Raw genomic sequence first — 24,848 nt, forward strand, 5'->3', positions numbered from 1 at the left:
ACAGTAAGCACTATGTAAATGTCAGTTATTGCTATTATTATACAGGAAGATATTGGACTAAACTGCCTCTGGAGTCAGCTCCAGCTCTGACATTCTGATTCTGAGATGAATGGCTATGATCAGAAAAGGTAGCTTCTATTATTTACAAAACCATTTTGCATTCTAAAGCAAATGCTCCTCAAAAATAAAGGTTATTTTATTCTTTTTATTTACAGTGCCTGGCCCAGTGGCTAGCCATAGGAGGTGCTTAATAGGTGCTTGTCTGTTGACTGACGAAGAGCCGTGAGGGCAACACATGACAGCTGCGTCGAAGGACATGCAGAGCCTGTCATGCAGAAGAGAGTTTAGACAAGCTCTACTTGCCAGAAGAAGGCAACGAGTGAAAATTGCAAAATGGCAAATTTAGGCTTAATGTTAGCACAACTTCCCAACGATTAACTGTCCAAAAATAGAATAGATTACCTTTGGAACTAATAGGTTCTTCCTCACTGGAAGTTTTCAAACAGAACTTACATAAGATATGTAATGTGTAGTAGCACATGTTTAGAGCTGTAGTGGGGATTATTTTTCCTATTGTAAAACTATGATTTTGTGATTTTGGGATAAGAATGAAGAAAGGGAGGAGATAAAGGCAATTCTGAAAGTTTTGATCTTGGGCAACAGGGATATTGGTATTGACAGGAACACTTCTCATATATAAATATGAAAATCCAACTCTAGTACCTAACTCTAGCATGGAGGTGAAAGTCAGTTCCTGAAAGCTAATAGAACATCAGAAGGGAAAAAGACTGACTTTTTCAGGCTATATTCCACAGTCAGCCAAGTCTTTACAATCTTAGAATTCACTGAGAGGTATAGAAAATATAAGATCCTGCTGTACTTATTATGTGTTGTCTGAAAAACAAAAAAGAATTAGATTCAGTGGAGCAAAATTTCCCCTTAAATGTTCTCTTTCCACAAGGTGTCTGCCATGGACATGAGAAAATCATACAAGATACCTTGAAAGACATAAACACAGAGGTAATTTTATGCAGTGACCCTCTTGATCATTAATATCAAAGGAAATATAAACCACTGAGAGTTATGCTTGGCAAAGGTTTGCGATGTTAATTGAGGATGTCCAGCGAGGAATTCAAGTTAAAGATGGGTTTCCTATAGATGGTGGAGTACTCCAAATGTTCCTGTTAATGGGTGATATTATACCGATTATATTAAGTCCAGGAATATTGCAGAACTCCCTAAATAAGATCCATTATCATGCTACAGAGGAAAAGCAAGTGGATAAAGAACATGTACTGTTAAAACTATGATATTCAGTTGATTAGATAGCCCATAGAGCTCAACCAATAGTGTACACACACACAGACACACACACAGACACAGACACAGACACAGACACACACACCTTGGACAGATAATGCAAAGGAACAGTGAGATGGGCCCAGAAATAAACAAGAGGAGAACAAGCTGTTGTCTTTGTGAAATTGAAAAGTTCCTTTAATTACTATAACCTGCTGCTGCTGCTTCCTCCTCCTCCTCCTTTTTTTAAAAGGGGCCCATCTTTTATAAAACCAGTATCACTTAGAGGGCAATGGAGCAATGAGTAATGGTTGGCATGAGCAAACTTTGTGGGCAATCAATTTACAAGGAATCAACCACGAAGGAATACATAAAAGACATTATCAACTAAATATAGAATCAAAAATATGATGCTAATGATTACATGGTGAGAACAAGAGATGGATGATTACACAGTTCGATGCTGGCCTCACAACGTTAAGAAAACCTAAAGGAAAGCCCCACCAGATTGGGTGGACCCCTTGTGCCAATAAGCATAATTTGCCCTCTGGGACTATTGTATATTGTATCGGGGTAGGCTGGGATGTGTTGGGGACTCCAGCCTGGAGAGGATGGCCAAGGCTACAAGGTTAGCTGGGGGAACTCGAGTCTCAGTAAGGGCAAGCAAATGGAAAGGATGTAATAAAAAAACTCCAAGACAAAGAAAAGTTTATAGATTACGAAACAGGAATTCCAGAAGGCAAAGTAGAAGAGGTGGACAGGGTCTCAATGAGACACGAGTGGGGCAGAGTTGAGATGGATGGGAATGAGAAAATGGTTGGGGATTAAATAATACCTGTTTCTTTCCCTATCCTTGCATTATTCGATGAGAAGCTGATTAGTGATCAAAGCTCTACCCCCTTCCTAGTTCTTGTTCACCAATAGCACCCCCTGGAGACAGTGAATGTTTTTATTTATGTAGCAGGCTCAATGTCTCCAAGGGGTGCTCCTCAACTTCTCCTTAGAGCTGCCTGGGTCCATAATTCCTCTCTGGCTATTGTTTGGGGTGTGGGACTAGATGACCCCCACCTCTTCCTCCTCCTTTTACCTAGCTCACAGGATTGTGAGGAAAGTGCTTTGTAAACTTTAAATCCCTATAAAATGTGTACTACTGCCCGGGAATGTCAAGGTCTTATTAAAAGAGAGGGTACCTTAAGAAAATGGTTAGGATCAAAGCCTAGAGGCCCACATATCATCTAGGTATGGAGACTGGGAATACTGGACCCAGAATTCTTGTTCCAACTAACTGGGTTTATATTTATTTATCCAGAAGAAAAAATTTTCCCAGGGAAAAACTCTATTAATATACCAGATCCAATGTGGCACCATGTCCCTCCAAACACAGGTGGATATGAAATATGAACTCTACCTCTAAAGAACTAACCTGTAGGACTATGGACAAAAGAAAGGCATGAAGAATCTCAGGAAATTACATGTTGACTCCACCTTGAGATCCTAAACTGTGAAGTTCCCACTACTACCCATTCCTATTCCCAAAGGTCACTGTCTCTCCAACAGGGAATAATCTAGGTCCAGCAGTTCCTTTCCCATTCCCACCTTGGGGCCTTTGTCCAGAACACCTTCCTACCCTCAAATTGTCCCACTGGTACCAGCAGCAAGGAACTGAGGCTGCATTAAAAGAGAGATTTGGGAGTTGGAGGAAGATAAATCTGAGGGGGCTCCTTTCTCCAGCTATCCCCTCTACCCAGATCATTGGCAGAGGCACGGTTGTCCTTCATTCTCAAAGAGGACCATGACATCAGAGAGGTGATGCCATGATGTGCAAGTGATGGATTCCTAATAAAGCTGCCCCCAGCTCTAATATTCTAACTTCCTTATGGACCTCACTAAACAACAGGCATGCCCTGATCTGAACACACAATCTGGCTTTAACCACATCACAGGCCCCCAGACAATACAGTCACTGCCTCTAGCTGTAATTGGATTAGAGGTGGTCTGACTCTGAATTCTTTGAGATGAAGACTCCCCCCCACCCTCCACAACAAACCATGAAACCATAACACAAGTGAATTGGATTTAAGTGCAAAGTCACCAGTCTCACTTTCTCCTCTGGAACCTTCTGGGTCCAGTGGCCAGATATAGATCAGGACTACTGGAGATGGCTCTCAGCTAGAAGGCAGAATCTTGCTTCAAGGCAAAGGTGGAGGACAGATAGACCATGGTGTATAGGAGGTACAATGTCTGCAGTCAAATATTTACTACACATCTCATTATAGCCAGAGGCTACCTCCTGTGATGGGCCTTTCTTGATGTCTCCCTCTCCCCCCGCCCCACCTCCCCACACATTGTTACCTTTTTTCCTCCTCCAGTTATAACTAGTTTACCAGTGAAAGCGAAGGAGATTCCTGTATCTGGAAGCTGAGAGCCTAGGATCAAATGCTGGACCTGCCACTTACCTTTGACAAAACACAAGTGTCTGAGCCTTAGTTTCCTCAATGGTAAAATGTGTGGGTTTGGGATACATTAGCCTCTAATGTCCCTTTTTGCTCAAAATCTCTGGACCTCTTTTGTCTTCCTCAAGTAAAACTGAAACTCCAAGAGGGCAGCAACACACTTTTTCTTTTCTGCACCTCCAGCACCTAGCATGGTATCTCAAGGTTAAATGGATACCCATTTTGCCAATCAGGCCACTGAGGCACATGAAGGTGAATACATAGCTGGCAGGTGATGTGAATGGGAGAGAAATTCCCATCCCCTGGGTGGGCCTTCAGTAAGCGGACCACCTTTAGATCCCTCTAGACCTCTCTCTCTTTCCAGCCTCCAGGTGAGATCGAAGGCTACAAAGGGGTCTATGTGGAGGTCAGCGTCAGCTGCACGAAAACAAAACCTAAGCCGAGCCCAAGAGATGAGGCAGGGCCCCAGGCAGCCTCAAAACTCAGCACTTGGGTCCAGCATCCTGGTCCAACCTCCCTTTCTCCCACAACCAGCTGGGGCACTTAGATTGACAGAGGCAGACTTAGAAACCAAAGGGCAGAAAATTAAACCTCACATTAAAGAAATGTAAACAGATGAAGGTAAACACTCCCAAATTCAACCCAGTTCCTACAGGAGGGTAACCTCCTACCATTTCCCAGGAAAGAGAAGAGAAGCGGAAACTGTGCATTAGTATCCTTCCCTAGGGTTCTTTGTCTTGTGGTTCATTCTCCACTTTGGTGAAGTTAATCCTCAGTTATGGTTAGTTCTTCCTGTATGATACGTGAGAGGAGGGATATAGACCCACTCCATTCCAGGGTCACCCTGTGGTGCCTCCTGTTCCTTCCAAGGTTGATTACACTGGCACTGAGAGATCCAGTTATTTCTCAGGTTAGGGTCATCCAAGTCCTCCCCAAAACCTAGAAGAGATAAAGACTTGCCTTGCCTCATCCCATGCAATTCCATCCTAAATGCTCCATTACAGACCGAACCAAGGGGTATCCGTGGCCAGAAGGACCTAAAGAGCTGACAAAGTGGGGACGTTATGTTAGAGAAAACCCTGATACCTTTCTCTCCTTCTAAGTTTGGCTTAGTGAAGGAAGAAGGGAAAGGCAGAGAAAAGTAGAAGTCATTTGAGGAACATGAAGGAGAAGTACTAAACCCTGGCACGTATGGCTACTGACTGGGAAGCTGGTTCTAGCATCCTTCTTGTCTCTAGTCTTATTTACCACAGATTCAGCAAATTCCAAGTTTTCAAATGAGAATCAAAAACAATAAATTAGAACAGCCCAATGCTATCTTTAGTACTAAATGTAGTTTTTCAATTGAGATTAAAAAGCTATTAAAAGTTTCTGAAATGTAAAGTCTTCTATTCTGCTCTTCAGAACAATTTAGATTAAAATGGGGCCCGCCATATTTGTTCAAGCATTTGTTTCTCTAGAAGAACAAATTATGAATCAATCTATGCAATTACAGCCATACAGAAGAACAAATATATCTTCAAAGCATATGCATGTTTTGGAAAAAGGAATAAAAATGAAGAATAAATATTTTAGAACCAGGTCACCAAATTTTTGATGAGATGAATTTACTTTTCATTTCCTTCAAGACCTAAAAGTCACTAGAACTTGAACGATTATGCTTCTTACACATTTTTTTTTTGGTGGTAAGGTATGCTACCCTTGGTTGTACAAGTTAGGAATCCCAACAAGGGGAGAGATGGGAGGGATAAGAGGAGAAACAGCAGATCAAATATGGCAGCAGTAACTACCTAAAAGTAAGTATCTAAGACTCCTATGTAGATCCTGAATAGAGGCTGAGAGTTTCAAGATATTGTCTATAGCGTACTGCCATATTTAGATATAAGAAACATGGTACCCTGGGGATAGTGGAGAAAATAGAATAGGATACATTTGTGAAGGACTTGTGAACTACTTATTTTATCTCAAACTTCTTGGGAGAATAGAGGAAGAAGAACATAAAAAGTTCAAAATTCAAACTGTAATTCCCTAGCCCCACTGACTTTTTAAAAAGTCTTCCTTCAATTCTAAATTCTTCTTTCTTTACTTCCATTCTTCCTCTTTTCTGTCGTTTGCTGCCAAGAAACTCCTTATTCCATAGTCTTGCCTTCATGTCGCCCCTAAAAAATGATTCTATCTTTATCTGTAAAATTATGGGGCTGGATTTGGATGACCCTTAAGATCCCATCCAGAGCCAAATCTGACAGGCAGCATTGGGGAGTGGATAGAAAGCTAGGATAGTGGTACAACAAGGAGAAGCAAATAAACATAGTAGCATAACATTCAATAAACCAAAAGACTGTCTCTACTGGGTCGAGGAATCTCGACTATTCTACAAAAACTTCTGGGAAAATTGGAAAGCAGTATTGCAGAAACTAGGTTTAGACTAATGTCTTACACTATAAGATAAGCTCCAAATGGATACAAGATATAGACATAAATTAAACAAATTAAGAGGAGCAAGGGAGGAAAAGACACCTACTACAACTAGGGGCAGGGGAAGAGTTTATGACCAAATACAGGACAAAGAGAATCTCAGAAGATAAAATGGTCAATTCTGATTATATAATATTGAAACATTATTGTTCAAACAAAAATAATTGTTAAAATTAGAAGAGCAACAGTTAGTTAAGAAAAAAATTCTTTGCAGCAAAGTTCTTTGATAAAGGTTGAATATCCAAAACATATAAGGAGCTGATTCAAATATTTAAGAACAAAAGAACAATGGATAAATGATCCAGGCATATGAACAAGCAGTTCTCAAAGGAAGAAATCTAAACTATTAACAGACACATGAAAAAATGATACAGGCATAGTAAGAATGTAATGGAATACTATTGTAGTATAAGAAATAATAAAGGGGGGTTTCAGAAAAATGCAGAAAGACTTTTTGAACTGATGCAGAGTAAAGCGAGCTGAACCAGGAGAACAATTATACAGTAACAAAAACAAGAAAGAAGAAAAAAAGAAAAATAGCAAAGCCTATGAAAAACTTAAGAACTCTCATCAATGCAATGACCAACTAGAAGATTTGTGTTGAAACATGCTACACAAGCCTGTGACTGAGAGGCGATGAACTTAAGGTGCAGAATGAGACACACATTTTTGGACACGGCCAATTGTAGGGATTTGTTTTGCCTATCCATCTTTGATACTAAGGTTTAATTTTTCTATCATGGGGAGGGAGTTGAGGGGTAAGAAGGAAGGGGCTAGATAGGGTTAATAAAATGGCAAAAAGGAAGAAAAAATGGAAGCATTTTAAAAATATACAGAGGAGACCAGGTCAGTAGAAGAAACAAACAAGCAGGACTGTCTTGACAATAAACATGTTGAATTTATTACGCAATTAAGAAAAACAAATTTTAAGTAATTATTTATAGCTTTATGTATAACATTCTGTTCCACTTCGACTAAAGAAACATTCATCTTATTTGCTGTTTGTTAAGTTCAGAATAAAAAAAGAAAGCTGAAACAGTGGATAGAAAGCTGGCTTCTGAGTTAGGAAGGCCTTAGTTAATTCTATCTCTGATTTGAGTTTCTAGTGTGATCCTGGGCAAACAAATCACTTACCTTATCAGTCCGTATTCCAGGGAACTCTTAAGACTATAAGCTACAGAACAGATGCAATTAGTAAAGGTAGTTTCCTCAGTGGAAGGTCCCTCTGCCAATGAAATATAGGTTCATTGGGGGGAAAAAAGGAAAGGGAAAAGAAAAAAAAGAAAAAGACTAGTAACAGCTTTAGCCTTCCTCTTTCTGTCAGTCCATGAATCAGAGCTCAGCAAGTCTTAGGGCACACCATCACTCTGAAGTTAAATGGTTTGTCAGAGGAAGAATGGGTTTCAAAAACAAGTGCTAGGGCTCAATCAGTACCAATACCTAAGTAGATTACCCTCCAGGCCATGACAAGGCCTCTCTAAGGGCCCCATATTTATCAGGGATATTAACTCTAAAAAGCTATTTGGTTTTTATTTCAGCATAAGGCTGGGATTTGAAATCAGGTCCTCAGCTTCCAAATTCAGTGTTCTTTCCATTACATTGTCCAAACTTCAGAAATATAATCAGTCTTTACTTCTAGTACTCCCAAGAGAATGCCCCTTAGAATGCTTATTGGCCTTCAATGACTTTTTTTTTCTCTGTCAAGACTACCCCTTGATATAGACTCAACTTGATTTCACATGAATTAAAAAAATAGAAGAGACTGGAAGGAGAGGGGCCCCCACAAAGTGATACGCCCTGGGCTCTACAGATTGCTGGGTTACTCCTGGGGCACAGCTTAACACAAACAACTGAAAACACAAAAATGCTTCTCAAATGAAAAAATATTACAAAATTGCTGTGAATAGATAGTTCACTGGATTCAAACTTTTTCTAGTTCATAGGGCTAAGTTTTGGGAGAAATGATTAACTGCTTCTTAGGTGGCAGCAAACAGCTGATGATTTCCTTCCTTCAGCAGTCAGCTACCACTGAACAAGTTTAGGCAAATATTTGCTGGCCCTTTGCCCACAGTCATTAGAAGGCATACAACTACTCTTTGATACATGTTTTACATTGTAGACAAACAGCAACTAAAATATATTATTTTCAGTGGTTAAATGCCCTTGAGTAAACATTCCTCTGTAATACCCGATGGCTGAATTTGAAAAATATTGGCATTCTTACACCACTACAACATAAGGAAAGATAAATAGTCTGCTACTCATTAGGGTCAAAAGTAAGGAGGAAATGCTTCTCCTGCACTGGTAGATTTTTCCAGAGTTATCTGACCTAATGTCTTATAGGGTAAGTTTTCTTAACATTAAACAATGCTCTCATTGTGATAGATCCAGACAAGAGTGGGGTGGAAAGTTCCATTTTGGTCGTGAAAACCTCAGGTTTTTATCATATTAAATACAGGAACAGCCTATTTAAGGTCAAGTTTCTGATGACTTCAAGCTTCAAATCTGGAAATAAGTAGAGGGAGAAGGCTTTAAGAAGCCAAGATGGGCAGCATAAAGCTTATGCACTTTAAACGTCTTTAGGCTCTCACCCAGGGTGGGTCTCACAGATTCTAATTTCATGTGTACTTCTAACAAGTTTGATTTTGCTTTTTCAGAAACAAATGGTTGGAAACAAAAGTAAAAGGAAATATGGATGTCACTGGAAACAGATAAATTCAATGAGAAAGGGGATACAAAAATTAAAAGGGAGACAGAATGAGCAACATACTACAGTTTGGGACCAATTACTATACAAGTAAGAGGTCTTTTCCCTATGCATGCTGGTACCTGCTGAGGGTTAACAACACATTATGGCATAATAAAATGATGGATACATTATTTTATTATGCAATTTTATTAAGCAATGAACCATGGCCACCATGGAATCAGATTCAGCCTATTCTGTTTCAGATAGCAAGGAAATATATAATACATTTTAGAAAGAATTTAATAAAAATTGGTGCTAAAAAAAGCTTTAGGTTGCATTAACTATCTGAAAAATTCACTTACATGCAATAGCATATTTTCTGACAGTGCCTGATAAATGAGGTGTTATATAGCAAATTATTTTTAAAACCAAATTATTCTTTTAGGAGAAATATATTCAGTTCTTTTATTTTTGGAGAAAACATTCTAGCAAGATAGGAAAATACTATATGATCATGTGGAACAGATTGAAAATCAAATATAAAGAAACTTATGAAGATTCAAAGTCTGCACATTTATGAAAAATTGTTTTAAAGATTAAGTTTAGGTTCGCCTACCAAAATTACTTTTCTAAAAGAAATATGGGAGTGATATATTACTCATTTGATTAAATTTCTATTTTTCCCACTTGCAAAAAGTGAATAATAGTCTTTAGACAAGACCATGAACGTGCTAAGCTCACACACGATTGAACAACAATTCCTTTGTCTCGATATTATTTGAAAAAGAAAGTTCGAACAAGAGGAACAGAGAGAATAACACTTCACTTCAGTTTACTACCCATTCGCTACACATTTGTGTATGGAGATCCAAGGCTGTAAGTATCACTGCCTCTCCTGTGAATTACTGGTTTCTTCTACTCCAATTATTCTTATGTTACACCTAGCTGAGCAGCTCTAGTGAGGAATTCGCTCCCTCCCTCTCCCTCCCTTCTCATTTTTATTATTAATACTAAGTCTCTTCAGAGTCATATTCTTCCCATCATCTGGTCTGGGCTCTGGAGCCAGAGGACCCAGGTTCAATCTCGCTTGTGTGATGTTGGGCAAGCCCCTTAATTTTCCACTTAGTTTAACATCTGTAAAATAAGGGAGTTGGATTAGATCAGGGCTGTCCAACCTTAGGTTATTTTAGGGCCGCATTAAAATAATTATTCAAGGGCCGCACCCAGAATAAAAAATACAGTATACTAATAGAAAGTGGGGGAACGCACGTCATCGATATAACAGGCGAAGTGCAAAAGCAAACACAAAACAACAAAGTGACAACACAACAGTATAAAGGTAGGTGCATACTGACTAGTCTGCATGGTACAGATGGAATGCATCCCACAGATTGAGTGAAAATTCTGTGCTGTATGTTCTGTCCATAACACTGTTTAACATTAACTTCGAGATTATTTATTAGTGATAGAATTAAAAACTTATCAAGATTATTTATTAGTAATAGAATTGAAAAATCTAATACTCATTCCATGCAAATTATTATTTTATTTTTTCACTTGTGAAAATTAAAACCCACAGGCAGGCCTGAATAAAATCACACTGCAGGCTGCATGCAGCCCGCAGGCCGTATTTTGGACAGCCCTGGATTAGATGATCTCTTAGATTCTTTTTAGCTCTAGACTTATGATCCTGTGGTCTTATTAACTGGGAAGGGGTATCTGCAATCATCCTACAAAGGCAATTGTCATCTTTTCCACCCATGAATACTGATTAACATGTACCTGAACTCTTTATGGAAAGGCATCTTTTCCACAGCTAGGATACTGTCTCTAGGTCTGTTACCAGAAATTGTGTCTTACACAATTCAAAAAGTTTATGCTAAAGAATTGGTAGCTGTTTTATAGCTCTCCAGCGAGTGAGAAATTCTCTGAAAGCTAATGAAGAAGTTGTAACATACGATTGTGATTGAACACTGTCGTGCTGTAAGAAATGATGAGTTTGATGATCTTAGAAAAATATGGATAGACTTGCATGAAATAATGATGAATGGAATGTGCAAAATCAAGAGAATGTTGTATATAGTAACAGCAATATTGTTTTAAGAACAACTTACAGCAAATAAATCATTTTGACTATTATATATACCCAAATTAACTACAAAGGACATATGAAGGCCAATGCTACCTGCTTCCAGAGAAGGAACTGAAAAATAGAAGTATGTATTGAATGACTTTACATATATATATATGCATGTATACACATATATGTCTATATATGTAGCCATCTTTAGGGTGGGGGTAGGGAAAAAAGGAAAAGAGAAATTTATAAGTCAATTTTATCAATATTTAAAAAGAATAGCAAGTTATACATAACGGATTTGCAGTTTCATGTGCAATTCATCTTTTATTTGTATTATACTATGTTATAGAAATGCTTGCTTTATTCCATAACTTAAAAATAAGATAAATAAAAATTAAAAAATAGAAGGCTGATGTAGTCTATTTGTTCCTATAAAATCTTTGGTTGGCTACTGAACAGCTGCTCCTTTTAATTCACAATCAACTTAAAAAACAAAGATAGTAAATGAAAAGAAAAAATGCTGGGTTAGTCCTGACTTTTTAAAATGCTTTTCAGTGGAAAACCATCATCATCACCAACAACAGATATTTACTGAATGCCTGGAAATAGCTGTTTTGTGGTGCTATGATGTCACTGAGTTAAGATCATGTATTAATGAATATGAAACAACATCGGTTGGGGAGAATCTGAGGCTCGGTATATGTGCATACTTTTTTGTTCTAGACTAGAGTATATAGGACAAATATAAGCTCTTTAAATTGATCATCTGCAATGTTTCTAATCTAACTTTTTGTTTTTTCACATTAATTCCACTTAGATACTCTATATTCCAATCAAACAATTATTAGCTGTCCCCTGATCTCCTTCTGATATCATCGTCATCTGTACATCTGTACAGATCATCCTCCATGCCTGTAATATACCTCCTTCTCATATCTTGGTTGAGAAGTCTTGTCTTCCTACAAGGTTCACCTCAAAGGATTATGGATTTAAGAGCTGCAAAAGACCTCAGTGATCAGCTGATCTAATTTCTCTCATTGTACAAATGAGGAAACTGAGGCCCAAAGATGTTAAATGATTTGGTAAAGGTCACACTCCTAGTAAATGATACAGCTGGGATTCAAAAACAGACCCTATTGACTCTAAGTTCTGTGCTATTTCCACTATCATTCTGCCACCTCCTTCAATTGGTTAATCAACAGGCACCTTATCTACCATATGCCATGAAGACCTCCCTGATCCCCGCAGCTAAAAGTGTACTTTTTCCTTCTCCTGCATCTCTAGAGTGCCTTCTCCAGATGTCTCCTAAACCTCTATTACATACGATCTCGTATCATAGTAATATTATAGCCTTCCCACCCTGTTAGAATGTGAGCTCCAAGATTTGTATTTTTCATCTCTTTATTTCCCATGCTTAGCAAAGGGCCATGCACAGGACTAGGTGGTTGCTAAAGGTAAGTCTATTGAATAAGTAGCATTCCAATTTGCAATTTAAAACTGCAGTATCTTAATAGAAAAAAAAAAGTTTCCGTCACTATGTGTGATCACTACCCTACTTAAGCATTTGTTTCTTCCCTCTCCAATCTTAATTCTGGTCTTCTTCTAAGGACTGTTGTTTCTGTTCTGGTGATAGTATTCTATGAGATAACTTCTGAATTATGATTCTTTTATTATACTTTGCTGCTGCAACTACTTTACAAAATTAGGAAGCACAATTTACAAACCAGCAACACATAGAAAGAAACACTTACCAAGTGTTCGGAATGATCTCTTATTTGGTTGATGGGAGAAGAAACCAGGCTTCAAAGCATTTGAAATCACAATATCAAAAATATCTGTAAACTCATTCCTATATGACAATGAAAAGGAGTGAAATTTCCAATGAATGTATTGAAAATAACTGGATGAAATCCATAAACTATTAAAAAGCAAAAACTCTGAACTCCTATTATTTGTCCAATGTAACACTGTTTCTTAAACTTAACTGGGGAGGAGGAGTATTTTTATCCATTTTAGGGGTAGAGTAACAGTGGCAACTAAAAGCAAGCGACTATAGGTCACTTGACAACACTAAAGTACCATGAAAAGAGAAACATTTTCTTTCTTTCTCACTATGAAATCTTATGCAATGACAACTACTAGTTGACATGTAGCACTTCAATGTTTACCAAGCACTTCTCTGACAGCAACTCTTTGAAGTATAATCAGTCTTACCTTACAAAGGGGAAACTGAGCAAATGGTTCACCCAAGATGAACTGAGCAGTAAATGAAAATACTATTCCCGCTATACCAATATCTTTTTGAATGATGATCTAGTAAAATTTCAACATGAGAAATTCAGTATAATTCAATAAGAATTTATTAAGCATCTATTCTGAGCTAGGTACAAGAGACACAAAGACAAAGAAAATTTGCCCTTAAAAAGCTTGTATCTTCTAAAAATGTGAACAGAGGCTACTGGGAAGTAGAATAGGCTTTCAAAGACCAGGTCAAAACAAAACAAAAACCAAAAACCAAAAAAAATCAAATGGACAACTTAAGAAACCAGAGAATTATGTCTTCAAATAACCAAATAATCAGTCATTGCACAACTATTTATTAGGTGCCTATTGCTGTGCTGGGCATTGTAAAATACCAATAAACTATAGGGTGCTATGTTAGTACAGTTAAATTAGCCAAGACAGCTTGTGCGGCCTATCAGTTTGGAAACCACTGAAGACATCTGGCTCTTTTCTGGTATGATGAACATTTTAGAATGAAGGTCTCATAATGACAGTCAAAAGTTTAAGACAGAATGTTATATTGCTTGCTTTCTCAATGGCTGAGGGAGGGCTTGGAAGAATCTAAAAAAAAAAAGAATGCTAAAAGTAATAAATAAATAGAAAAAAATAAAAATAACGAAAATAAAGAAAAAACTAAATACTTAAATACTCAATACTAAAATAAAAATAAACAGAAATAAAAAAGACAGAATGTTACCAATTTGCTCTTCTTTCTCTGCCTTCCTCTTCCTTGCTTCCTTCCTTTCTAGATTTATGATTTCATTGCTGTTCAATGAATTTGGAGAAATTTCCCCATCAACGCAGATCAAGCTAAACAACCTTCTCTGATTCCTACTATGTATCTGTTGTATCCCTACCAACTCCAATTCCTTTCTTAGTTTCATTCTATTCCTGTCTTGTTTTCTAATTCCTATTTGTGCTTCCACTCTCACTGTTTCAATTATCATTTATGTGATATGCTGCTCTGCTGTTTAAGAAGCAAGGTATCATAGATGGAAAATTTAGGAACTCGTAAGAATGGGAGCACATGAAGTAAAGGTAAGTATATAGAATTACACTGGCCCTATGACATTTCAAAACAGAAAATTCTAGAATGCATTATTAAAGGGATGGCATGTAAACATATAGAAAGGGAAGTAGTGATCATAAGGATAAGTCATCCCAAATATTCTCATTCCCTCTTTGGACAGGGTTTCTAGATTGTCTAGGGAGTGTTTGGAATAACATGGGCTAGATGTTGGTTATTAGGTGGAATCAGAAATGGTTGAATAAACAAACCCTACAAGCTAATATCCAGGTGGAGTGGTGTCTCTAGTGAATTGCCCCCAGGCTTTCCTCTGGCCTTGTACTGTTCAAAAATTTTCCCTGTTGCAAGTGAGGCTGAAGCTAGTGAATTGCTTAAGTCTGGAAGTTCTGAGCTGCAATAGAATTAAAACTGATGAGGTGTCCACACTAAGTCCAGCACTGTCTGAAGTAGAGGGCTACCACACTGCCTAAAAAGAGGCAAATAAGCCTGTGTTAGGAAAAGTTTCCTGTTAGCCTGGGAGAAATAGGAAGACCTAGTATCACATTATGCATATATGCATACATGTATATATGTATATATGTTTATGCATTATGCATGTGTATAAATGCACATGTGTGCACACATTGCATATATACGTATATACATTTTTGCATGTATAAATATACTGTACCCATTTTTTCCACCATTATGATTTATATTAAGGAATTGGTGTTAAACTGACCAAGTCTGCAGACAACATGAAGATGACAAGGAGAGCTAAAAATTTGAATGTCAAATCAGAAACCAGAAAGATCATGAAGAAAGAAGGGATTGCATCTAATATTATTAAATTGAATAGGGATAAATGCATAATTTTATACTTAGATTCAAATAATCAACTTTATAAGTACAGACTTGAATGGAAAAGATTTGGGAGTCTTAGTGGATCCAAACTAAATATGAATGAGCAGTGTTACAGGGCTACCAAAATGGCGGTCAAGCTAACTAAGTCAAACTGCAAGAAAAGAAGTGATGATCCAGTTGCAAAGCAATTGGTCAGCACATATTTAGATTACTCTGTCCAATTCTGGATGCCACATTCTAGGCAGGACAATGGTAGAGGTTATTCAGGAGGGAGACTAGGGTGGTGAAGATGATCATATGAAGTCATAGAAGGATCAATTAGAAGAACTGAGGATATTTAGACAGGGAAAAAGAAAGACCTAGAGGGGCATGATCACTAGCTTGAATTTTCTGAAGGGATATCTTAGGGAAGGAGGGGCTAGATTTGTTCTGCATGACCTCAAAGGGAAGTACTAGGGGGAGTAAATGAGTGAAAGTTACAGAAAGGAAGATTTATGCTTGATATAAGAAATAAGACTTATAAAAATTGGGACTGTAGAAAAATGGCTGTAGGTTTTCAAATGGAGCCCATATAACCCCTTGTTGATAATGTTGGATTCGTGGTCAGATACAGGGTATACTAAATGGTACTGAGGTTCTTTTCAAGACTGAGATAAAAATGAAAGAAGATTTGACATAGTTAATACTTACCCAATAATGTGTTCACAAAGAAGTCTGCAGTAGTCACTGTGTGAATTGGTCATTATAAAAAGAACCTTTCCAGCACTTTTCAGCTGATAAAGCCACTTTTTTACAGATTCTGGACAAATCAATAAATATCTTCCTGGATCACTTTTAACTTCCGGGAAATACATTCCAGAGTTTTCTAAAACAAACAAAGTGGCAAACTGCAATTAAATTTTTGTAGTTTTCTTTACAAAAAAAAAACACCTTTGGTCATTCACGCTTTTAAACAATTCTGAAATCCTAATTATTTTAAATGTATACAAAAACTTACATGTAAAACAATTTAAAGGTATAGAGAAAGGTATCTGAGGTGACATAAGCTGCTTTATTATCATTTTCTCCAGCTGTCCCCTATGCCTGGAATGCTTTCGCTCCTCATCTCTACCTCCTGTCTTCTTTCAAATGCCAACTAAAATCTCATTTTTTTTTTACAGGAAATGTTTCCCAACTTCTCTTAATTCTGATGTGAAGTTCTGTTAATCCTATTTTTCCTGTATCTTGCTTTGTTGTTTGCTTATTTACATACTGTCTCCCCTTTTTGATTATAAGATGCTTAAGGGCAGGAGCTGTCATTTGCCTCTTTTTGTAGCCCCAAACCTTAGTACAGTGCCTGGAACATAGCAGATGCTTACTAAATGCATACTGATTGATTGATTTTTACATAAAATATTTCTTGGGTAAAACTAATTCTCAGGCAGTATATAGCTTGGTGGATAGACGGGTGATGTCCAGATCAGGAAAACTTGAGTTTAAGTTCTACACTGGTTTGTGTGACCCTGGGCAAGTAAGTCATTTAACCACTTCCATTTAACAAGTTTTTTACCCAGAGCTCTCCATACTAATGAAATCACAGGTCAGTTCTTATTCCAATTCCTCTTGAGAAGTAAACTGGATTTGAGGGAAGAAAGGGATAGCTACCTAAGTGCTTCCTCAGGCTATGATTAACAAAGGGTTTAGACCTCAAAGAATGGTATAACTCTATCAGCCTGAGAGTACTCTCAAAGGCAACATAAGCCGGGATGCTTTTCACTTCTTAAGTCCCAATTACAAACTTCAGTAAATACCAGACAGAGGAAAAAAAAACAATAAAACAAACCCAAAACAAACTTAAATAGAAAAGCTAAATTCAACAATTAGTATAACGTGTGTCACCATGAGATCATCAAAAGACCAAAAAAAAAATATCCCTTGCAGCATTGTGTTCTCTGTGGACATCTGTGGTTAATTCTTTGAGTCAGTAAATCCCAGACATGATTTAGAGTCATGGTATGTCTAAATGTCCGGTACAAAATGGTTTTACTTAAAAATAAAGTGAAAATTCTATTTCCTTCAGTTTCTCCAAAAAAAAAAAAAAAAAAAGAAGATTAAATAGGAAAAGAAGTAACAAGTGTTAGTGCTCAGAAAAAAAACATAAAGGAAAACCATGGCGGATGATATAGTAAAACTATTACATTATACTGAAGGGTACTTGGGCATAGTCTTGTCTCCCCAGATCTTCAAAACCTCTTGAGGCCAAAGAGAGGGTGAGATGGGGTATTATATGTAATACATAAATACTCCAATAAGACTATTTTACCTGGAAGATATGTTAAGTAGAATATTTATGAGAGAGAAGATGTACAGTGTATGAAATGCTTAACAGAGAAACTTTATATTCATTTGTACAGTATCAGTACATCACTCTTTGGAGAGCTACCCACTTTCTCATCTTGCCAATGTGTATTTAGTGCCACCTAGTGAATGCTATGCATAAATTTCACACTGAAAAACTGGAGAATAGTCTTCATCCAGGAAGACATTTTTTATGTATAAAAAAGAAAAAAAAGGTCATTCAAATTAATCTTCTATATTTTTTTTAAACTTTAGGGATATTTGCTGGTTCTCTTTAATACATTTGGAGGGAAGGATTTAATTGTACCTATGTATGCATAGGAAAATAAGAGTGAATCCCCAAGTATCACTTTACTCCATCCATTTGCCCAGTTTTTCATCACTAATTAGAATATTTTCAAACAGGTTAATGCAATATTGTCATTATCATTGTGATACATCTCCAATCTATCTCGCACCTATTATACTGACCTACCTAATAATGTAAAGTTCTAATTATATTAATCAATTGCCAAATACTGTCATTTCTTACCTTTAAAATATCTGTAACAAGGCAGTAGTCACAAGTAAAACACTTTTGAGGATGGATAGGGTGAAAAGAGAGAGTAGGATAAAAAGGTGGAGGAAATAGGATGGAGGGAAATATACAGTTAGTAATCATAACTGTGAAAAGTTTCTCTTATAAAGGCCTCATTTTTCAAACATATAAAGAACTGAGTCAAATTTATAAGAATATAAGTTATTCCCCAATAAATAAATGGTCAAAGAATATGAACAGTTTTCAGAAGAAGTAATCAAAGCTATCTATAGTCATATGAAAAATGCTCTAGATCCCGACTGATTAGAGAAACATAAATTAAAACACTGAGGTACCACCTCACACCTATAAGATTGGCTAATATGACCGAAAAGGAAAATGACAAATATTGGAGGGGATATGGAAATATTGGGACACTAATGCACTATTATGAACTGATCAAATCACTCTGGAGAGCAATATGGAACTATGCCAAAAAGCTTATAAAACTATGCATAGGTTTTGATCCAGGAATACCACTACTAGGTCTCTATTCCAAAGAAATTTGAAAAAAAAAAACTAAAAGGGCCCCATACGTACAAAAATATTAATAGCTGCAATTTTTGTAGAAAAAAACTGGAAATTGAGGGGATGCCCATCAATTGGGGAGTGCCTGAACAAGTTGCATCACTGTAATGGAATACTATTGTGCAATAAGAAATGACGAGCAGGATGCTCTCAGAAAAATCTGGAAATACATGAACTGATACAAAGTGAAGTGAGAAGAACCAGAAGAACATTATACACAGTAATAGCAATATTGTATGATGAGCAACTGTGAATGAGCTATTCTCAGCAATACAATGATTCAAGACAGTTCCAAAGGATTTATGATGAAAAATGGTATCCGCCTCTGGAAAAAGAACTGATGAAGTCCGAAAGCTGATTGAAGTATACTTTTTTAAAACTTAAGTTTTTCTTAGGGTTTCTTTCTTTTTTTCTTTTTTGGTTTGGGTTTTCTTTCACAACGTGACTAATATGGAAATATGTTTTGTATGGCTGCACATGTATGACCTATATTAAATTGCTTGCCTTCTCAAGGACAGGGGAGGGAAAGAAGGGAGAGATAGAATTTGGAACTAGAAAATTTTTAAAAGAAATGTCAAAAATTGTTTTTGCATTAAGTTGGGAAAAAATAAAATATTAAATTAAAAAAATTGTAACATTTGTTGTCATTCTCCTGTTTGAACATCCCACTCTTACACATCCGATTTCAACCCTCAATATTTTTCACTTGTAAACTATTACAATAGCTTCTTACTTTTACTAGTTTGCCACTCCATCCTTTCTATTCCTGTTAAGTAATTTTTGATAAAACAAATCACATCACTTCTCCCCTCAAAAACCTTTAGAGGCTTCCCATTCCCTATCAAGTAAAATATAAATTCTTTAGCGCGGCATTTATTCTTGCTCCAGCCTACCTAGTTTCTGGCCAAATTTCATGGTACTCCTTTTGAACACTTTATAATGCTGCTATTCATTGTTCTTCAGTGTGTTTCATTCTTTTGCCTCTATACTACACAGCCTTTCCCCCAATCCTCAGGAAGAGAACAGAATCCTAGCCCTAAGACCACCTCACGAGTCATCTCCTGTCTAATCACATCAGTTAGAAGTGATTTCTTCCTCCCTGAATTTCTCAGAACTCTCCATTTGACATTTCCTTCATGACTATGTCTCATCCTCCTATTAAACTGCGAGCAAACACAGATCATGCCATTTTTAAAAAAACTTCTGAATGATCTAGGCCTAAGTCTGGACCTAGATACATAAATCGAAATTTCAGTCCCCCACTTAAAGAAACTCCAGTAGCTTCCTATTATCTCTAGATAAACTAGCTAAACTCTTCTGTTTAGTTTTTAAAGCTCTATTAGTTTAGCTCTGGTCCCAACCTATCTTTCCAAACTCATTGCATAATACTGTCTCGCCTAAGTTGTTCCATCCAGCTAAATGGCCTTCTCCCTATTCCTGACACATGAAATGACTTCACTCTGTCTCCAGGTCTTTGCACTGGCTGGCCCTTGTGCCTAAAATGCACTTCTTCCTCACCTGAGACACACAGAATCCCTTATGCTCCAAAACACAGCTCAAGCACCATCTTCTACATCAAGTGTTTCCTGATGCCCTCAAATGTTAGTGCCCTCTTTCTTACTACTTTGTAGTCGACTGCTTTATATTTCCTCAGTATATGCTTACACGTACTAATCTCTTCTTTTAGAATTTAAGCCTCTTGCACAGATGGAATGCTTCCTTCATTCTCTTTGCATTCCCAGTGCCTGGCACATAGTAGGTGCTTAATAAACTTGGCCTATTGCTTGATTATTCATAGATATCAAAAGGATCTGTGATCTCATTTCTTTGAATGTTCACTCCCATCATGCATATCACAATGCATCCACAACTGCCCAACCTTGTGACTCTCATACCCATCCACACTCAATTTAAGCACAGGAGGTCTATCCTTATAGGACCCTTCTTCACACTTAGAGCATCTTCTTGTTTTATGCCTCATTTGATATTTATGATCAGAGGGTCATTGAAACAATGATTCTGAAAGGCAGGGCAAACTTTGTAGGATGAGATTTTAACGCAATGTTTTTTTTTTCTTCTGGCAAATAAAAAGCTTTTGTTTTTTAATTTTAAACATTCTTTAAAAATTATGAACTTGAGAAATACAACAAATGTGACTGCTGTATTACTGGTTTTCTTTCTGTTCCTCACACAACACACTCCACCACCCAGTGGGCATTTTCACTAGCTTTACCTCTTGCCTGGAATGCTGTCTCCTTAACTCCTCCTCCTAGCTTCCATGGTGTTCTTCAAGTCTCAGCTAAAGTCTCACCTTCTATAAGAAACCTTTCCTGATCCTCCCGAACACTGCTGCTTTCCCTCTATTGATAATAATCACCAATTTATCATAAATGGACATATGCCTGTTTATCTCTCTATACATGTAAACACATATATACATGCACATATACATGCTTATATGCATACATACACACATATCTTTTGTACATAGTTATTTGCATGTTATCTCTACCATTACATGGTAAACTTCTTGAAAGCAGAGATTGTCTTTTAGTTTTCTATGTATTTCCAGTGCTTAAAAAATGCTAGTTGAATAACTGATATAAAAAGAACAGAGAAAGAGGAACACGCATAAAATCCTGAATCTTTACTACACACAACTTGTTTTTTTTAAAAAGTGTATTAAATTTAACATAATTGAACCAATACAGCCTTGCCTGTCTGGTCTCCTAAATTTCTTTTTTCTTCATATGTATTTTCTAAATGTTTCATTGACACTTCTTTTTCTTCTTTTTGCATAAGTACCATTACTGCCCTTATTCCACCCAACAAATAAAAACCCTCCCTTTCAACAAATAAGTACAGTCAAGCAAAATAAATTCACAAATTGTTTGTGTCTGACAATATAAGTTTTATTTTTTGCCTCTAGTTCATCATCTGCTCCATCAGTCTTTTGATGAGTTCCAAAGATTTTCTGTTTTCTTTTCCAATATTGTAGTCAATGTATATATTGTTCTCCTGGTTTTTCTCATTACATTCTCTTTCAGTTTTTCATTATTTCTCATGGCACAATATTAGTCCATTAAATTTATATACTATAATTTGTTCTATCATTTCCCAAGTGATGAGTTCCCATTTTGTTTCTATTTCTTTACTACAACAAAAAGTGTTGCAATAAGTATTTTTGTAGGTATGGGTTCTTTCCTTTGGGTCTAGTAGTGGTACTGCTGGGTTAAAAGGCATAAGAGTTTAGTGACCTTGGGCGTACAATTCTAAATTGGTTCTAAAATGGTGGGACCAATTTATAACTCCAACAAAATGAGCCTCTCCTCTTACAGCCCTTTTAAGAGCTGTCATTTTTGTTTTTTGTTATCTTTACCAATCTAATGGGTATGAAGCAGAATCTCAGAATTGCCTCTAATTTGCATTTGCTTTCAGTAATTTGAGGTATTTTATATGGTTGTCAGTAGCTGGTATTTTTTTTCGTTTTGTTTCCTTTTGAAAACTGTTATTTATTTATTGTGGAATGGCTATTATTGTATGTCTGAATCAATTTCTTATATCTTAGATCAAAAAGGTTTTCATAATCAATAAAAACAACAGTGAGATTCTGTATTGCCTACATCTTTCAATCAACTATGTCACAGTAAAGATGTTGTCTACTACAGAATGGCATTGGCACTTAATGTTTACTAAATGAAATAAATGAACATGAAATTATTCTAGTGCTCCAAAACCTTTAGTGACTCTCCACTATCCAAACTCATCAGCTTAGCACAATAATAAAAAAAAAATGATACGGACATTTACATAGCATTTGAAGATTTGCAAAGCACTTTCCACATATGATCTCATTTAAACCTCCCAACAACTCTGCGCATTAGTTAATATTACTCCCATTTTACAGACGGAGAAGTTGAATTGCTGAGAGATTAAATAATTCCCTAATGGTCACAAATTTAATAAGTGCAACAGGTGGAATCTGAACCTAGGTATTATTAATACCAGGTCTAGCACCCTACTGCTTGGAAGCTCTATGGTATCCATTAAGGACCTTTGTGGTCTGGCTTTCCAGCCTTATCCCATGCAAGTCCTTTAACATACACTAAGCTCTAGCCAAGCTGTACCAATGCCATACCATTTCCTGTTTGTTCTTTCTCAGGAAATACTCATAGTATTTCCTATATTTGCAATACAATCTTCACTTCTAATGAAATCCCAGTATTCCTTCAAGGTCTCAGCTCAACTATGAACTTCTCTAAGAAGTGTTCCCTGTTCTACTCTGCCCAATTTGCTCTTACTCATCATCTTTGTAGTTCCCTCAGTGATTGGTACAAATTTGTTAATAACTGGTTATATAGGGATTCACTACATAACTGTATGCCACATTTCTTCCTTAATTATATTACCTTAGATAAGGAAATATCAGATCATTAATAAAACTTTGAAAGTGACAAAAGATTTGATTTTTCTTTCTTTTTTTTAAAGATGAGTTTATGTCCAACAAACTGAAAAATAAATAAATCCTGAACAAATAAACAAAAATTGGAGATTATAAATTTTATTGCAAAAGATCTGGGGGCATAAAAAGAAGATATCTTATTTACTCTAATATAGAGGTAAGGGCATACACTTATCAAGATTTTGCAATTTCACTAACTGAAAAGGGCAAAGAAAAGATAAATATGATACTAGCATAAGAAAAACCCAAAGAAATAGCTTGAAGAGTCTATTCACTTCCTCAGGACAAAGACCTGCTTCTTGCTGTTCATCTATCTGCTTAATTACTAAAAGGAGAACTTTGGAGTTAATAACCCCAGAACCATTTTGGGATCGTGTTAGGGGCGCTCTGGACCTGGGCCTCCTGAGGGGGTAGTGAGACGCCAGGGAGTCTGGACCTGCTGACGCAGCAGTGCCTGTGTGGCTTCTGTCACGTCAGTACCGGGGCGGCTCCAACTGGAGGAGCTCCACCCTCGGGGAGGAACTGGGGAGGAGCCAACCCGAAACACCCAATATAAGGCGCACCCCAGAGAGGGTCAGTGGGATTTTGTGTAAGACTTCTGGTACGCCATTGCAATAAACCTGCTTGTCGCATTCCGGTGGCTGTCTGGTGATTCTCCTCTCGCGTCCCCCGGGAGGAGCCGGAGACGTCCGAAGACCCGTGGGCAGGGTGAGTGTGAGGCGGTAGTCGGGGAGCACGGGGTGCTATTGTGGGGCACACCCGTCCGGCCGCCGACAGGATCGTTTGACAAATGCACATTGCCTGGCTGGAGATTAGGATTTAATAAACGTACTGGCTAATCATCATATCAATAAAGTTGTTCTAAAAAAAACCTCAGACCCCCATAGTGTTGCACTTGTGCTGTCCCTTACTCTCCTTATATAACCATCTTACTTCCGCTACTGGTTACACATAGTGTTAATAACATCTCTTACTGTAGTTCTTACGTGCAACTTACTGTTGGTAATATGATAGTCTATTGACACCTAATTTCATTGTCCTTTGGATAACCTGAGATTTTGATTCTTCAGATACTGTAGCATTCCATGATAAGAGGTTAGATATCTAAACATTTCTACCTACAGCCTGTAAGAGTTAATTGGTGAGTCACTTACATTTACAATATTGTAGTAATTTTATATCACTTCTTTGGCCTTCATTTCTTGAACTATAAAATGAAAGGGTTGGACCACATGGGCTTCTGAGGTCCCCCCTCCTGCTCTGTATCCGTAATCCTGTAGTCCTCTGTCTCACTATAACATGAAAGAGACCCTGAGTTCTAAAAGGCTATGCCAGAGGAGCACAAACTCTGGCAGGTTCTAACAAGAAAAAGATAGGTAGGTTGCAACACTTCACTACAATTTTGGGTGACAGGAAGTGAAATAATGTAATCCTTTTTTCATGAAGGTCTTAAGCTATACTATCTATATCACTCCATTGATTCTACAAAATCTCAGCTTTGGAAGGGATCTTATCCAACCCATACTTGAATGAGAAAAAGGGCAGGGAAAAAAAGGGAGGGAGGAGGTGGAGTATTATGAATAATACTGGGGGTAAAACACTCAGTTTCAGTAGCTTCATGGATTATTGAAGTAACAAAAACAGATCAGGTCAGAGTCTGCAATGTCACTTAATTTCTTAAGGTATTAGTTTTTTCTTTTGCTACTCTAAACAAGTGACTTTACTATTATTTTTCATTTATCCAGTTCTGACAATTTTTTAGTTCAAATAAGAAAATAATAGGATTCCAAAATAG

The 24,848-nt window shown here is 37.1% G+C and overlaps 1 protein-coding gene across 1 annotated transcript in view; it reads right to left on the minus strand.

Annotated features, from left to right (window-relative positions):
• The window catches only part of NT5DC1 (5'-nucleotidase domain containing 1), a 251,990-nt gene that overhangs the window by 97,790 nt on the left and 129,352 nt on the right, over positions 1-24,848 (minus strand). The window contains exons 7-8 of the mRNA XM_036769032.1: positions 15,840-16,014; positions 12,748-12,845 (exon numbers count right to left, since the gene is read on the minus strand). Of these exons, the coding sequence (XP_036624927.1) occupies positions 12,748-12,845; positions 15,840-16,014 (273 nt within the window). The remainder of the gene's footprint in view (positions 1-12,747; positions 12,846-15,839; positions 16,015-24,848) is intronic.

The sequence above is a fragment of the Trichosurus vulpecula genome, chromosome 7, assembly GCF_011100635.1.
Source record: "Trichosurus vulpecula isolate mTriVul1 chromosome 7, mTriVul1.pri, whole genome shotgun sequence".
Lineage (NCBI taxonomy): Eukaryota > Metazoa > Chordata > Mammalia > Diprotodontia > Phalangeridae > Trichosurus > Trichosurus vulpecula.